The following is an 18404-nucleotide window of genomic DNA, read 5'->3' on the forward strand; positions in this document are numbered from 1 at the left end:
AAAAATAAGGAATAGACTCAAAGAAGGTAACGTCCGCACTGACATACTCTTTATAAGATATAGGGTCGTACAACGATATCCTTTTTGGTTCTTAGGATACCCAAGGAAAACACATTTAATAGACTCTGCAGCAAGTTTATCTCGATCAGGACCCAACTTATGCACAAAACACACACATCCAAAAACTTTAGGGGGGATAGGGAAGAGAGGAGCCTCCAGATGGAGAATTTGAATTGGGATCTGGTCTTCTACAGAGCTTGAAGGCATGTGATTTATAAGAAAGTCGACAGTCAAAACCACATCGCCTCAGTATGAAGCAGACATATTGGATTGAATCATAAGGCACCGAGCAACATTGAGGATTTGTCTATGTTTCCTCTCAGCCACACCATTTTGTTGGGAGGTATGGGGACATGTAAATTGAGGTTGAATCCCATTAGCAGAATAGAATTGAAGCAAGTCTTTGGATTTAAACTCAAGAGCATTATCAGTGCGAACAATTTTAACACATACATCAATTTGAGTTTTTATCTAAGCAATTAAAGATTTAAGAATGACAGGACCTTGCGACTGATCTTTTAACACGAACACCCACGATAACCTTGAGAAGTCATCACCAATAACTAGATAATAACAACACTGAGTCCTATTAGGAATCCTACTCGGACCCCACACATCGACATGAAGAAGATCAAATAATCCTTGACTTGACGGACTTTGACTGGAGGGAAAAGAGCTTCGACAATGTTTTCCCAATTGACATATTTTACACTGAAAGGAAACTGAAGGAGGTATATTAGGAATGACATGACGAAGTTTGGTCACTGGAAGGTAACCTAGACGATGATGCCACAATAGAGGACTTGAGGATGATGTAACATCAGAATAAGCCGAAACCTCTGGTTGATATAGATAATACAAACCACCTTCCTCATAGCCGCCACCAATCCTTCTTCCCGTCAGCAAGTCCTGAAAAGTGCACCCCATAGGATAAAAAATCACTCTATAATTCAACTATTTTGTCATTCGACTGACGGGTAATAAATTCTGTGAAAACGAAGAAGCATGAAGAACATGTGACACTTGAAGAGTAGGGGAAATAAACATGTTTCCCTGCCCTACAATTGGGGAAGAGCTGCCATCAACAAGAACTACCCCTTTTTTATCAGTCATAGGTTTTAAACTTAAAAAGTTACTCGAATTTCCGCACAAGTGTCTGGATGCTTCAGAATCAATGATCCACCTACCACCTTGGCCAGATAGGCCATCACTTGCCGAGCACGCAACCTTCATAACAGAAGACTTCGATGTGGATGAGCCTAAGGTAAGGAACTTGTTATATTCAGCCCGGCTAAGAGTTACATAATCATTGGAGTAATCTGCATCCATAAGGAAAAGTAATGGGCTGAAACTGCCAAAACTTCCAGCTGACAATGGTAGATTAACCTCTCCACCACAACAGTCAATCTGATATAAACTCAGATCAGATCCACAACAATAGACTGAATATCACGACCCATTTCATATCTGAATAATACGAATTAGAACTGATCTACTCAACAACTGCTACCTTAGACAATACCAAGACCGTGACGCGACTGGTTCATGCCGGACTTAGTAGACTTATTCGACATCCACGCTACCACCATAGATATGATCTAACTTAGACAAAAAATGTCAGATAAGAATACGATCTCCAGTAGACATGCCAAAGAGTTCCAAAGTCCAATGTAAAACCAACAACAACCAGAAGATGCAGACAAATAAACCACTTTCTCGATGATCTCAGCAAAACTATTGAGATGCTTACACTCCAGCAAATCAATATTTGATAGCCGCAAGCACATCAAGTTGGGAACCAAGGTGTTGGTTTGTAGTAGACGACTTCAACTACACCAAAAACAAATGTTTGATCTGAATATGATTTGATTTAACATCACCACGTCAACCCACATGAACAACAACCCACGTCAACACAGAGACCGCTGATCCCCAGCACCACAACGACATTAACAACAACCACTCACGACCACAACTGATCAGATCTGATCACAACATTTTTAACACGCCTGCAATGGAGACAGATCTGGTGCACACCATGCAACATGCTCTAAATCACCACCAACCGCAACATCGTCAACGCCAAGACTTCAACACCCAGATATCAACCTGCTGCTTCAGCTTGCCAAATCACAACGATCCATCTTCAATAGATTTTCAAACTGCTCCCAGATTTGGCTTCAAATCTGAGTCACAACCTCTAGTCAATAGTCGTGACTAGGTCTGACTGCAGATCTGTCGCCAGGTCTAATCTTCACACAGAAGGACCGAACTCTGATCAACAGAGAAGGATGTCGATCTCCTCCGACTATCCGATGAGATGTTGCTCGAAGGAAGATGATGCTGGAACTCAGGCACCCAAGGTCGCACGCTGCTCTGATACCATGTTGAAGCTTTAATGGAGATAGAGAGAGAGAGAGAGAGAGAGAGAGAGAGAGAGAGATTTCTTATTAGGGTTTAATCTCTACTTAAATAGAGATTAAACGTGAGCACCAAATTATAAAATAACCCTCACACAATATATAATAATACGCAAACCCAAAATGCCCTTATATACATGTCTCAACATTTTCAAAGTTAGTTTAATTACTCTAGGAGTCTTTTTCACCCTAACTAACGAATTTAAAGCTAAATTGTTTTTGGACATGGATTTGGATCCGGATCCAGATCCAAAAATCTAAATCCATATCCAAAACAAAATTAGATCAAAATCTTGATTAAACCTAGATTAAAGTAGGTATTAAATAAGATCCAAATTCATAATAGTTCGGATCATATGAATTGGATCCAACCCGATCCAACTCCGGATCCAGTTCGACAAACTCCTTATTTTTTGAAAAAATGCGTTTTTTGGGCCAACCGGAACTCGAATTCAGGAAAGTAAAATGTCGTTGCGCTCAGAATTCTGAAACGCATCCAACGACATATTACACGAATATCAAATTCTGAATTTCGATCGAAAATAACTCAAATTTTGCTTGAATTTAAAAGTAAAAAATTAAACTTTTTATCTCGCTTCGATTGGCTCGTTACGACCTTGTTGATGGGACTTGGGCCAAGCTCAGCCTCAAAAACATCGGTCTAAAATCGAGGCTCAAACGATTTTTCTCCCAAACTTAGCCAAATTTTTGACAAAATATAAAAATGATTAAGTGTGGAAATGCGTGATATTACATGCATATGCACACATGTATGTACTTACACACATTATATATATATATATATGGGTTATTCTACCATTAAACCAGTTAGGTTTAACATTAGATGGATTCAACCTTATAAAAATGACTAAAACACCTTTAAAATACTGGCATTTTTGAAAATGTAAGGTTACTTTTTTTGGGTATTATAGGTCTTTTGAACTTGGAGGGAATTGAAAAGTCAAACACCTTTTTTCCAAAAAAGTAACTTTATGAAGCTATCAAAGTTACCTTTTTTTTAACTCAAAACGTAACCTTGCATTTTCAAAAAATGCCATTTTTAGTGTGTTTTAGTCATTTTTATAAAGTTGAATCCATATAATGTTAAACCTAACTAGTTTAATGGTAGATTAACCCTATATATATATATATATATATATATATATAGATAGAGAGAGAGAGAGAGAGAGAGAGAGAGCTGCTTCATGCTCTTGTTGCACAATTCAATGTATCTTCTTGTATGCATCTGCTGAGGATAAATCTAAAGTATCTTATTAGTCTGCTTTATGAAGCTCTTGAAGATGATTTCATGAGCAACCACTGAATTGTTAATATATTGTAGAATCTCTCTCTCTCTCTCTCAGGTATTTGGCTAAGATATTGGCACCTGAAGGTTCCAAGGATGTGAATGTGGGACAGCCTATTGCCATCACTGTGAGTGATTGCACCTTGGTTTTCTTCTGAAAAAATTTATTTCTTTATATTTCCTCTTGCTAATTAAAGTAATTATTATTCTCCGAAGTGATCATAACGTTGTTTGGGCTTCCTGCCAATAGTTTTTCCATTTCAGTTTGTCTTGATCCATGCTCAGATACTTGTGTTATGAACCGAAAAACCATCTCCTTATCATGGCATCTTTCTGTGTTCGAAGGTCGAGGATGTGGATAATATACAAAAAGTCCAAACTGATGTCATCAGTAGTCCAGATCCACCTTCAAAAACATTGACAGATGGCTTGACACATGGGGATGTAAAAAACAAAGAAACAGGTCACGTGACTAATTTCACCAGAATCAGCCCATCGGCAAAATTGCTCATTGCAAGATATGGCTTAGATGCATCGGCATTGAAAGCATCAGGCCCTCGCCATACTCTTTTGAAAGGTGATGTCTTGGCAGCTGTAAAATTTGGAGTTGCTTCTTCAAAAGCTCCAACATTGTCTCAGCATGAGATATCTTCGTCAAGTCCAACTTTGCAATTGCCAGTTGAGCCATCACCCCAATCAAAGGGTCCTTTACATCTGGATAGTGCTCATGACGATTTGCCAAACACTCAAATACGCAAGGTAGGTTCTAGTGGATTATGCAATGTGTATCGTGGTTTTGGTTTATTTAATATGGAACTTAGAAAATTATTGTATTGTAATGTTTCCCAAACATGCATTTTATTGTGTGAAGTTCATTTATAGGCCCTAAGCCCTGCATATCACATGCTAATAAGAATATTAACGACTGTAAGATAAAACTTCATTTTATTTACTGATCTAATTTGCTGTACTTATTACTATAATTGCTTTGGGTGGTTTTTGGATGTTGCAAGGATTGATTAAGTTTGTTTGGTATCCAAGTACAAAAAGCAACTTTTTTTTTATCGATGATGAGTACAAAAAGCAAGTTGGAAGTAATAAATTTGTCTGATCAGCTATTCCTTATTTGTCATTTGCCAAGGAAATTATCAATAATGTATAAATTATATTTTAATCTCTCTCTCATGCACTCGCATATCCAAAGTACCTGTACTAGTTGCATTGCAGGAAGATTGATATTCAGGAACCACTTTGTAGACACGTTAAAAATGGCTGTTGGTTCTGTTTGTTCACAAGATCCTGTTTGTGATGAAATCTCGGTAATTCTTTGCTTGTGAACAATTTCAGAGAAAGCGCCTATCCTTTTCATTATCATAGAATAGCCATGATTTTTGTGATGCTCTATATGGTGAAAGAGATGGTAATAATTTTCTTATGATAAATAAGATGGAAAAGTGATGAGACAACTTCCCTTAGCCTATGTCACAAAGTTACTGTACGATCCAATGCATGACAGGAGTTTGTGAACCCTTTGAAGAATAAGGCATTTTTTTTTTTATTTTGAAATCAATAAAAAATATTTTTTGATATTTTAATATGTAACTACCTTTTTATTAAATATAACTATAAATTATTTAAAAACTAAAAATATTAAAATAATGTCTATGCACTATGTCACATGGGTGCGGGTGCGGGAGCGGGTGCGGGTGCGGGGATTCGGCACTTCCAAAAAACCCGGGTGCGGGGGTGCGGCAGGGGCAAAAATGTAAAAAAAAAATTATATATATATATATATATAATTTTGAAGTTTTAACAGTTTTAACATTTAACAGTAAACATTGTCATAAACTCATAATATGATTTATCATGCATGTAGTATATCAACCTAAATATCAAATTACCTAAATATCAAATTATCAATCAAATAAGTAAAGCAATTACATAAATCGACCTAAATATCAATCAAATAAGTATGCATAAAAGAACTAAATTACATACCAAAGTATATCCTGATGAAGTAATGGATGCTAATAATTTTCTTCTTCATCATCAAATGCATCATTAGAAGGAATACTGGGCTCAGCTAAATCCATGTTTGTTACGTTGAATTCATGTTCTCCCTCGAAGTCACACTCTTCTGGGTTTACATCCCAAAATTTGGATGTTCCTTGTCTGCATTATAAACCCAATTTGAAAATGATAAATACAATACAAGTATATTTAAATGAAAACTAAGAAATAATCAAATAACTAAGAGAGCAAATTAGTACCTGTATTCATCATTGCTTCGCGAAAGTAATCGAAGATTTGAATGAACATATACTAAATCCTCTGCACGCTTGCTGGTGAGTTTATTTCTCTTCATGTTGTGGATTTGAGAATATGTGCTCCAATTTCTTTCACAACAAGATGAACTAGCAGACTGCGATAGCAATCTTTATGCAAGACGTTGCAGAAGAGGTGTTTCCGATCCAAATGTTGACCACCATGTGATAGGATCTATATTATCTTCTTCTCTCGCGAATAATGCCGGTGCATATAATCTCGAAGATCAAAATTTTCCAAACTCTTGTGTGACTTGATGTAGAAGATGTGCTTCTGGAAAAAGTCTTGTCATACACATATTTCTATGTCTTGATAGCTCTGGGTCTAAATTTGGAGGGACACGACCAATACCACCCCGCCACTTATTTGCATAATATTTTGGATTAAGAGAATGTGCCATGCAATGCAAAGGAGTGTTGCTCTTATCCCATCTTCTGACTAAAATTGAATGAATATGATTAAAAAAATCTGAATCATCCAATGCAGGATTTTTTTCTTCATGCATGAAAACTATAGCTTGTATTTTTTCAATCATATTATCCCACATTTCATAAACTCTGTGAAGCATGGGCTCATCCTTATCAACTTCTCTTAACATTTCCCAAATAGGTTGCGTAAATTGAAGGAAGTATACCACTCTGTCCCAAAACTCATCATCAAGAATGAATTTCTTAATTTCTTGAGCCTTCATATCATCATCAACACGATAGAATGTCCAATTTTCATCAGTCACCATGTTAATCAAAGCATTCTTCACTCTTTTAATCCTCTTCATCATCACAATGATGGACGCAAAACGTGTTTCAGCGACCTTCAACAATTTCAAATCAGAATGCCTATTAAATATAGCATTAGCACAATGGTGGTTAACAACAAAATTCCTAATGCTTTTGACATTTCTTTCTAAATCTTCAATCCATGAACATAAAGCATATGCTTGTGAATTTTCTTCTTCTTTGGGGTTGCATATGCTCTTTAGGGCTAGATTTAAGCTGTATGCTACACAGGGAGTCCAAAAAATATGAGGGTACTCACTCTCCAAACTCAACGCTGCACTTTTACAAACCGGAGCGTTGTCTGTAATGATTTGTACCACTTTCTGATCACCCACTTCTTTTATCACTTCTATAAACAATCCCTTCAAATACTCTGCATTTTTATATTCCCCAGATGCATCAACTGCTTTCAAGAATATTGGGCCACTAAGCGAACAAGCAATGAAATTGATTAATGGACGCCTTTGAATATCTGTCCATCCATCAGACACAATGGAAACTCCATTTTGCTCCCATGAATATTTTTTAATTTCTAGCAACCTCTCCACGTTTGCCCTCTCTTCTGCAAGAAGTGTGGTTCGTATTTTTTCTGAACTTGGAGGCACATAACCACTCAAATTACAATTTGCCAAGGATGTTACTAAATCCTTCCAATAAGGATTTCTAGCCGCATTAAATGGGAGTGAACCAGAATAAAAATACCTCCCAACTTTTCTATCCAATTCTTCTCTTCCATATGTATTGAATGCTGCTTGTATCGTTCCTCTACCTCCTAGATTGACTTTTCTTTTTTTTTCAGCATCTTCTTGATGGCTTGCAAATGGCGCACTGACTGCAGAAGAATCGGCCATTGCCTTTCTCTTCTCATATTCTTCTTGTATTTTCTTGTATTGCCTTCGCATTGACTCATCAACTTTTCTGCAAGCTGAAATGCCATGTCCTGGTATCTTCAACAAATGAGCCTTCACTCTTGTGTAAGACCCAACAAAATCTTTTTCGCAGAGCTTGCATCGAAATCTTTTGTTCCCACCACCTCCTTCTCCAGTTTTTGCAAGTTTATCTACATGTATCCATAGTGGCCCCACATCATCAATCCCACTGCAACTATCAGCAAAACTAGCAGCAGAACTCACATGTTGGGATGAGGATGACGCAAGTCCTTTCCCTTTATCCGTCATTTTTATCCTGAAAACACACAAAAAAAATACCTTACAATTTTCAATTCAATTCAAAAAAAAAAAACAGATGGGGGAGGGGCTCAGCCCCTCCCCTGTCGACCCAAAAAAAAAACTGATGGGGGAGGGGCTCGGCCCCTCCCCTGTCGACCCAAAAAAAAAAAAAGATGGGGGAGGGGCTCGGCCCCTCTCCTGTCGACCCAAAAAAAAAAAAACAAATGGGGGAGGGGCTCGGCCCCTCCCCTGTCAACCCAAAAAAAAAAAGCTGATGGCCCCTCCCCTGTCGACCCAAAAAAAAAAAAGATGGGGGAGGGGCTCGGCCCCTCCCCTGTCCACCCAAAAAAAAAAAAACTGATGGGGGAGGGGCTCGGCCCCTCCCCTGTCGACCCAAAAAAAAAAGATGGGGGAGGGGCTCGGCCCCTCCCCTGTCGACCAAAAAAAAAAAAAGATGGGGGAGGGGCTCGGCCCTTCCCCTGTCGACCCAAAAAAAAAAAAAAAACTGATGGGGGAGGGGCTCGGCCCCTCCCCTGTCGACCCCAAAAAAAAAAAGATGGGGGAGGGGCTCGGCCCCTCCCCTGTCGACCCCCCCCCAAAAAAAAGATGGGTGAGGGGCTCGGCCCCTCCCCTGTCGACCCAAAAAAAAAAACTGATGGGGGAGGGGCTCGGCCCCTCCCCTGTCGACCCCAAAAAAAAAAAGATGGGGGAGGGGCTCGGCCCCTCCCCTGTCGACCCAAAAAAAAAAATGATGGGGGAGGGGCTCGGCCCCTCCCCTGTCGACCCAAAAAAAAAAAAAGATGGGGGAGGGGCTCGGCCCCTCCCCTGTCGACCCAAAAAAAAAAAAGGATGGGGGAGGGGCTCGGCCCCTCCTGTGCCGAAAAATGAGGGAGCAGGGGAGGCTCAGCCCCTCCCCTGCCGACCCAACAAGAGACCGAGAGAGGGGGGGGGGGTGCTCGGCCCCTCCCCAGCCGACCCAAGAAGACGAGAGACATACCTGCGAGCCGAGAGGAGGAGTCTGGGAGGCGGAGCTGGGGGCGGCGGCGCTGGGGGCGGCGACGCTGGGGGCGGCGGAGCTGGGGCGGCGATGGGAGAGCTCGAGCTCAGGGGGAGAGAGAGGAGAGATTAGGGCAAAAATTTTTTTTTGCCCTAATCCTCCTCCTTTTCATCGGGGGGGGGGAAATTTTTGCCCAAAAATTTGGACAAAAATGACCTTGGGTGCGTTGACCGCACCCAGGGTCGTGTTGACCGCACCCGGTGCCGCACCCGCACGCGATCCCGCGTCGCGTCGCGTCGACGCGGGTGCGGCACCTGTTTTGCCGAGTCCCTGTGACATAGTCTATGCATGTCTGGGTCATGTTGGTGTGTCTGTTCGTTTCCGATCCGTGTCCCCATTGACTTGGAACCTAAGTAGCCCTTAATTACCTGGTGTGTGGGGGGCGCACAAGTATTCATATATATAACAACCATGACTAGGATTAGTAAATTACTACATACATTTGCAACAATTACATGTATGCCATATATGGTGGCATTAATATACAAAAAGTAATAATAAAAATATTATAGAATATGACACTACCTATTGTATTCAATTATTGGTCACTGTAGCACTAACAAACTCAATAGGCTAATATCCAAGAGTCATATTCATGTTAAAAACCAAGCTTTCAGGGTCCTTTGCGTATGAGCTGCCAGGTTTGCAAAAGTCATGTTTTACCTTTTCCAGTTCATAATAAAACTGCATCTTTCCTTTTTGAACTTGTACATTCTGATGTGTAGGGGCTAACATGTAAACCTACCATTTCAAATTCTAAATATTACATCTCATTTATAGCTGGTTATAGTTCATACATGTGGATTTACTTCTTGAAAAATAAATATGCAAGAAGGTATGGCTTTTTTTAGTTAGTGGTGATATTTTCAAAATATCGTGATATTATCGCTTTATTTTCAACCAACGATATTATAGGAAAAATATCATGATATTTTGAAAATATTGTCAATTTGATAATATCGTGATATTATCAATTATTGTTACTGTTTTTATTTATTTCCTACATCTTAAATGCATTTTCTTCTTTATTTTGCATTTTTTACTTATTTCTTTTATTATATATGTATTTTATTACCTAAACGTGATATTTTCTTATTTTTGTTATATATATATATACATATATTTTAAGCCCAGAGATTTTTCTGAGATTTATCACCAAACCTATAATATCATGAGAAATAGCACCCGCACCCGCGTCGGCACCCGACTGGCCGAATCCCTGTGACATAGGTCACAATGTATTATAAAATCCTTGAAAAAGCATTAAAGAGAGATGGGGATAGACCCTATATTTATACACACAAAATGGACCCAAGGAGGCTCCCATAGAGTCGTTGGGAGCCCCCCAACGGTCACATTTGTGATCGTTGGGGGTATCCCAATGGCTCTAGTGGGGGCCCCTTTTACAAATTTAAAATAAAAAATAAAAAAATGAAAATAAGAAAAGTAAAAGAAACTAAAAAGACCCTATTGGTCATGCATATTTTACATGAAAAGGAAAAGACTAAATTACCCCTAGTAGGCATTGCAAAAGATAAAGGAAAGTCTATATATATATATATATATTTTAACACCCCCCTCAAATTGACAGTGAGATCACTGAAAGTTTGCTTAGAAGAAAGGAGAACCTAGTCGATAGTAAAGCTTTGGTAAAGAAATTCACAAGCTGGTATTCTGAAATGACATATGAAATCAATAGTGCCTCGTAAAAACTCATCTCGAACATAATGACAGTCAATCTCAATGTACTTTGTTCATTCATGAAATGTATGATTGCTAGCAATGTAGATGATACTTTTGTTATCTTAACATAGCTTCGAAGGACTAGATATAATAACTCTTGTATCTTTGAGCAAACTTCTTAACCAAACAAGTTCAGTTGTAATGGTGGCCATTGCTCTATACTCAACTTTTGTGGAAGATAGAGAAACCTTCTGCTTCTTATATCTCAAAAAAATTAACGATTCTCCAAGAAAATCACAATAACCTATGGTAGAAAAACGATCATTGGGGTTTTCACCCCAATCAGAGTCAGTATAAACAATTAACTTTGGAGATGAAGAAGAAGATAAGAATAACCCTTTTGTTATAGTTTCTTTAAGATATCTAATAATTCGCATGACAACTGCCATGTAAATAGTAGTAGGTGCATTTTGAAACTGATTTGCACTGTGTATAACATGAGCAATATCTGACTTGATAATAGACAAATATGTTAGAGATCTAATTAATTAACGATAAGGAGTGGGATCTTCTAAAGGAGGTCCATCATTGACTCTCATCTTAGCATTGATTACTTCTGGAGTTTTCACTTTCTTTTCATCAATTAAGTTAGATTTAGCAATGATATCTTGTGCAAGCTTCATTTGGGACAGAACATATCCCCGAGGAGAATATGCAACTTCGATCCCTAAAAAGTACCTTAGAAATCTAAGGTCAGACATATCGAATTTGCTTTTAAGAATATTTTTAATAAACTCAATGCTTTTTTTATCATTCCCAATGATGATCATATCATCAACATATAACAATAAAATAGTTATATGATCACCTGCATTCTTAACAAAAAGAGCAGTATCAGTATAACAAGAAGTAAAACCACCATCAAGAATAACTTTACTAAAGCTGTGGAGCTTGTTTAAGACCATAAAGAGTTTTATCAAGTTTAACATTTTTTTCTTTCCTAATCTTAAGGCCTGGCGGAGCATCCATGTAGACTTCTTCACAAAGGTCTCCATTTAAAAAAACATTTTTGACGTCTAATTATTAGATAAGACATTGTTTAATGGATGCTAAGGCTATTAAAGTTCTTACACTAGTAATCCTAGCAACCAGAGCAAAGGTTTCTTCTTGTGTATATCCTTTAGCAACTAACCTAACTTTGTATTTTTCTAATGACCCATCACTCTTAGTTTTGACTTTATAAACCCATCTACATCCAATAGCCTTTTTTCCTAAAGGGAGACTTACAATTGTTCAAGGGTTAGTTTTGTTAGGTGCTTCTAATTCAAGTTTCATAGCATTAATCCAATGTGGATGTTGCTTGGCTTCTTTAAAATTGGAAGGCTCATGATAGGAGTGGATCATCATTAGACAAGTTCTATAATTTAGGGAAAATGAATCATATGACACAAATTTTTGAGGAGGTCTATTACTCCTAGAAGATTACCTAGGTATGGATTCTTCTACTTGATCTTTTAAGGAAATGTTTTGTGAATACATGTCAAAAGCATTTTGATGTTCATTTCCCTCTCGCTGACTATACACATGGATATCATTGGGATTCTCATTTTGATGAAGCAAATCATCATTTTGACGAGAATTTTCATCACAAACATTATCACAAATAGTATCATTAGAATCTTTAGATTCATTTCTAGGTAATAAGTCAAAGAGAAACGAATAATCAACATCTTCCTTGGGTTTTTGAGATTCAAATGCATTTTGTTCTTCGAGAAAAGTCACATTTCTTGAAATATAAAGTTTGTTATTTTTAACATCATACCCAATAAAAGCACATTCAAGAGCTTTTGGTGAAAGTTTATATTGTCCTTAAAAAAGAACAAAGCATTTACAACAAAAAATTCTTAATCTTTTAAAATTCAAAGATATGTTAAACAATCTTTCAAAGGGGGAAATATTTTTTAAGGATGAGGATGACATCCTATTTATAAGATAAATTGTTGAAAGAGTAGCTTTGGCCCAAAAGTTCTTTGGAACATTTTTAGAAATAAGAAGAGTCTTTGTTGTTTCAATAAGATGCCCATGTTTTATTTCAGCAAGGCCATTTTATTGGGGAGTTTTAGGACAAGATCTTTAATGAATAATATCGTTTTGCTTAAGGTATTTTTAAAATTTATTTCACATGTATTCTCCTCTAGAATCAGATCGAAAAATCGCTATGTTGTTTTGAAATTGATTTTGAATAAGGATATGAAATTCTTTAAAAATAAAAAAACATCAGATTTGTTTTTAATAAAGTAAACCCAAGTATATCTAGTGAAATCATCAATAAAGACAACATAATATGAATATTCTCTTTTAGACATAATATGTGTCGGTCCTCATACATCCGAATGCACTAATTCAAATGTTCTTTTAGACATAAAGTTGCTATGTAGATAAGGAAGATAATGCATTTTTCCAAAAATACAATCATTGCATGTAAATTCTTTTTCATTACAAAATTTTTCCCCAAAAAGAAAAAGATACAACTTAGAGACGTTAGGATGACCAAGCCTTTTGTATCAAGTGACAACATCTTTAGATTGGACATTATTACAAAATGATTTTGGATGGTAAAGACAAAAAATCCATATAATATAGGTTTCCTCTTCTATGGCCTTGCCCAATCCTCTTCCCAGACCAGAGATCCTACACATAGCAATTAGGGATAGCAGTGGACCGGGGGAAAGCGGGGCCCCGCCCCGCCTCGCCCCGTTTGGACCGGGGATGAAGGGTATGAAACGGGGATGGAGGCGGGGGTGGAGGATAAAATCCATCCCCGCCGCGGAGGCGGGGCGGGGGTGGACGTGCACTTTTCCCCGCCCCGCCCCGTCCCCGCCACGATCCCCGGCTAATCCCCGCCCCAACCCCGCCCCGACCACTTTTCCCCGCAATATCCTCGCCCCGCCTCGCCTCATCCCCGTTTGGACCTGGGATGAAGGGTATGAAACGGGGATGGAGGCGGGGGTGGAGGATAATATCCATCCCCGCCGCGGAGGCGGGGCGGGGGTGGAAACCTTGTCCCCCGCCCCGCCCCGCCCCGCCCCACTGCCATCCCTAATAGCAATTGGTAGGTGAAAAGAGGCTATATCCAAAATCAATTATTTGAGAAATGAAAAAAAAAATTTAAATTAAGTTTTGAAATAATTTTAATTTTTAGAACATAAAATTCTTTGCCTTTACTTAAAAACTTTTCAAGGTTTTCCATTCCTTTAATATCTAAAGGTGTTCCATCGGCCGTGGAAATGAATGATTTAAAAGAGTTAAGTCTTGGTTTGGATAAAAGAGATGCATTTGGAGTCATATGAAAGGAGGTACCTGAATCAAGGATCCAAGAGAACATACCGGGAGTTGAGACCGCCACACCAGAGGTGGAAGGTGTGAAAGAGTTATTTCTCATAGTCCTTTATGTCTTCATCTCTTCTTGATTCTCCACTAGAATTGCTTTTATTATCTCCAGCGAAAGCCATCTTTTTCTTAAGTTTAGGACAATCGGTTCTAAGATATTTCGGTTCATTACAATGGTGACAAACAATTTTTCTTTCTCCACCATTGTTATTTTTCCAAAAAAGAGGAGGTTTATATGTCATGTTATTTCTCGGTTTAGATACTGCATGGACTTTATTAAAGTCTTTTTTATGAGCCAAGCGAGTTTCTTTTTAGCATAAATCGGTAAAAACTTCACTAAGAGGAGTAAAAACCCGATGAAGAAGGGATCCTTTTAGTTGTTCAAATTCGGCACGAAGCCCATCAATAAATTGAAAAAATCTTTCTCTCTCCATTTGTTGTCTCACTGCAATAACACTTTCTTCCCATTGAGGTTCAAGGAGAGCAAACTCATCCCATAGATGAGATAGAGTACTATAATAGTCTCTAATACTCATGTCTCTTTGCATGGTTCCTCTTACCTCTTCTTGTAAAACGAAATGCCTAGCCAGGTTCTTTTGAGTGTACATACCTTTCATGAAGAACCATGCGTCATTTGCCTTCTTAAATTTGGTTGGATTAGCACAAATCTTGAGCTCCACATTATTCATGAACATTGACATGCTCATTTTCTCAATCTTCAACTTTGGATTTGTATTCTTCAATAGCTTTGGCTTTTTCTTCATCTTCCAAAGCTTTTTCTTCATTTCCTTCCTTCTTCATTATAGAAGAGAAAAAGAGGTAAAGAGAGAAGTCTAAAATCATGTATTAGGTCTAATCTCTACTTGTTTAAATAGAGATCAGCTATAAGAAAGAAATTACATATGAGTCTCTTATTATTTAGAGAATACCAAAAACAGACTTAAGTAAAACTTTAAGAGCTCGATTTATTTTAACACTTCCCCTCAAGCTGGAGCATAAATATCAATCATGCTCAGTTTGCCGCAACATTTTGAGAAACTGGACCTGGCAAGAGGCTTTGTAAAAATATATGCAACTTGGTCCTCAGAGATTACATGCTTGGTAGATATATGTCCGGCTTGAACCATATCTCTTATGTAGTGGTAGTCAACTTCAATATGTTTTGTCCTCATGAAATACCGGATTATTTGCTATATATATAGCCGCCTTGTTATCACACATCATCATCATAGGAGATGAAACCTTCACTTGAAGATCAATCAATACAGTTCGAACCCACATCAATTCAGTTGCAGTTTAGGCCATAGCCCAATATTAAGATTCGGCACTCAACCTAGCGACCACGGTTCGCTTCTTGCTTCTCCAAGAGATTAAGTTTCCTCCAACAAATACACAGAATCCTGTGGTAGATTTTTTATCCTCTACAGATCCAGCATAATCGACATCAAAGTAAGCAACTACCTCCAAAGTACCCCCTTTTTTAATAATAATCCTTTTCCAGGGGAAGATTTTAAATACCTGAGTATCATCATTGTGGCATTCCAGTGTATCTCTGTCGGTTTGTCCATGAATTGGCTAACCTTGCTTGCAGCCACAACAATATCAGGTCTAGTCACTATCACATACAATAACTTCCCTACCAACGAGCAATAACTCCTACTATCGACGGGTTTTGACCTCTCATCCAATAAATGAACTTTGTGATCCATGGGAATATTTGCTGGTTTAGCTCCCAACATTCCTGTCTCTTTTAATAGATCAAGCACATACTTTCGTTGAGACAAAACCATTCCCTCACTGCTCTTGGCCACTTCTATGCCCAAAAAGTATCTAAGTGGACCAAGGTCTTTGGTAACAAAATGTTTTTTAAGATGAGCCTTTGTAACTGCAATTTCTTTCATGTTATCTCTTGTAAGGATGATGTCATCCACATATACCACCATAATGTCTAGGCCTGAGTTAGTTTTCTTAATAAATAATGAGTGGTTTGACGCTGACCTATCAAAACCAAACTTTGACATCACATCAAACAACTTTTGAAACCATGCATGAGGACTTTGCTTCAGCCCATATATCGCCTTTCTTAATTTGCACACCTTCTGACACTCCCCCTCAACCTCGAACGCAGAAGGTTGTTGCATGTATACTGTCTCAGACAAATCCCCATATAGGAAGGCATTTTTCACATCTAGTTGACACAAACTCCATCCATGGTGAACAACTACCGAGAGAACAAGACGGATGGTGCCCATCCGCGCGACAGAAGAAAATGTCTCAAAGAAATCAATACCATATGTCTGAGTATAACCTTTTGCTACTAACCTGGCCTTATATCTTTCAATTGAACCATCTGAGTTGTACTTAATGGTATATACCCATTTGCATCCAACGATGTCCGCATCCACTGGAGGATCAACAAGGTCTCATGTCTGTTGAGATCAGAGTTACCGAAAGCGCCTAGGTAAAAGGGGAAGCGCGAAACATCGCGCTTCCGAAGCATGAGGGGAAGCGCGCTTTCCCCACGCTTCCCCATTTTTTCCATTTTTTTCGCTTTTCCCTCGCTTCCGGTTCGCTTCCTAGGTCGCTTCTGAGATGGTTCAGAATTTTCTTCTAAGTAGTCCCCCGCTTCCTAAATTTTTGAAAGTGCCTCGCTTCCCGCTCCCGCTTTTCGTATCGCTTCCCACTCCCGCTTCCTCGACTGGTAACTCTGGTTGAGATAGTAAAGCGTCCATTTCATCTTGCATAGCCTGCTTCCACCTGCTATCGAGAACGACCGTTTGATAACTCAGAGGAATAGTTTCAGCAGATAAGGCTGAGATAAATGCTTTCATCTGATTACCAATTCTTGCGTCTGACACAAACTAAGACATAGGATATAAGGTACATTGTCGTGTCCCCTTTCGTAGAGCTATTGGCCTGTTATCATCAACATGAATGTCATTGCTATCAGGAACACTTACCTCAGGAGAAGAAGATGATGGAGGCTTTGGAGGAGGTGGAGTTCTACGCGCATACACCAATGGAGGATTGTGAAACCGTGAGGTAGGTGGAGATGAAGATGGAGTTGGATTCGGTAATGGGGGCACCAATTCCAAAGGAAAAGAAGGATCAGGAAGAGGAAATGAGTCATCTTGATCGGTTTACAATTGAGTACCAGTACTAGAATAATATGGAATAGTCTCCAAGAAAGATACATCCGCACTGACATACTCCCGACGGGAAATCGGATCATAACATCGATACCCCTTTTGATTCTTTGGATAGCTTATAAACATACACTTAGTGGCTTGAGTGGCTAATTTATCACAGTCAGGTCCAATTCTGTGCACAAAACAAACGCACCCAAATACCTTGGGCGAAAGAGAGAAGAGAGGTATATTAGGATACAGGATTTGCAAAGGAATTTGGTCTTCCACGGATGATGAAGGCATGCGGTTGATCAAATAACAAGCTGTGATAATCGCATCATCCCAATATGAAGCAGAAACATTGGATTGAATCATAAGAGTGCGGGATACATCAAGGAGGTGCCTGTGTTTTCGCTCAGCCACCCCATTTTGTTGGGAAGTATAGGCACAAGTGATTTGGGGTTGAATGCCATGGTCTCGATAAAATTGCAATAGAGCTTTGGTTTTAAGCTCAAGAGCATTATCCGTGCGAATAATCTTGACAATAGATTCAAACTGAGTTTTTATTTCAATAACTAATGATTTGAGGATACTAGGAACTTCGGATCTTTCTTTTATTAAGAATACCCAAGACAACTTAGAAAAATCATCAACAATAACAAGGTAATAACGACATTGGGTCTTGGTAGGAATCTTACTGGGACCCCATACATCCGCATGAAGAAGTTCAAAAACCTTATGACTGGACTGACTCTGACTAGAAGGAAACAAACTCCGATGATGCTTGCCCAACTGACATGCTTCACACTGGAATGATGTAGTGGACAAAATTTGAGGAATGACACGATAAAGCTTCGACAATGAAGGATGTACGAGACGATGATGCCACTGAACAGGACTCGAGCAAGAATCGACTGCAACATAAATGTTTCCCACAGGGTGATGTAGATAGTAGACTCCATTTTCTTTATAGTATCCGCCAATCTTCTTCCCCGTCAGCAAATTCTGAAAATGACAGTACACAGGATCAAATATCACTCTACAATTTAGCTCTTTTGTAAGGCAATTCACTGATAATAAACTTTGAGGG

The 18404-nt window shown here is 38.7% G+C and overlaps 1 protein-coding gene across 2 annotated transcripts in view; it reads left to right on the forward strand.

Moving 5' to 3' along the window:
• The window catches only part of LOC149848455 (dihydrolipoyllysine-residue acetyltransferase component 1 of pyruvate dehydrogenase complex, mitochondrial-like), a 90505-nt gene that overhangs the window by 17251 nt on the left and 54850 nt on the right, over positions 1-18404 (forward strand). For both annotated transcript variants that reach the window (XM_089995546.1, XM_089995554.1), the window contains 2 exons: positions 3845-3914; positions 4132-4545. In XM_089995546.1, coding sequence (XP_089851672.1) covers positions 3845-3914; positions 4132-4545 — 484 coding nt within the window. The remainder of the gene's footprint in view (positions 1-3844; positions 3915-4131; positions 4546-18404) is intronic.

This window comes from Nuphar pumila, chromosome 1 (assembly GCF_984573655.1).
Source record: "Nuphar pumila chromosome 1, dmNupPumi1.hap1.1, whole genome shotgun sequence".
Taxonomy (NCBI): Eukaryota; Viridiplantae; Streptophyta; class Magnoliopsida; order Nymphaeales; family Nymphaeaceae; genus Nuphar; species Nuphar pumila.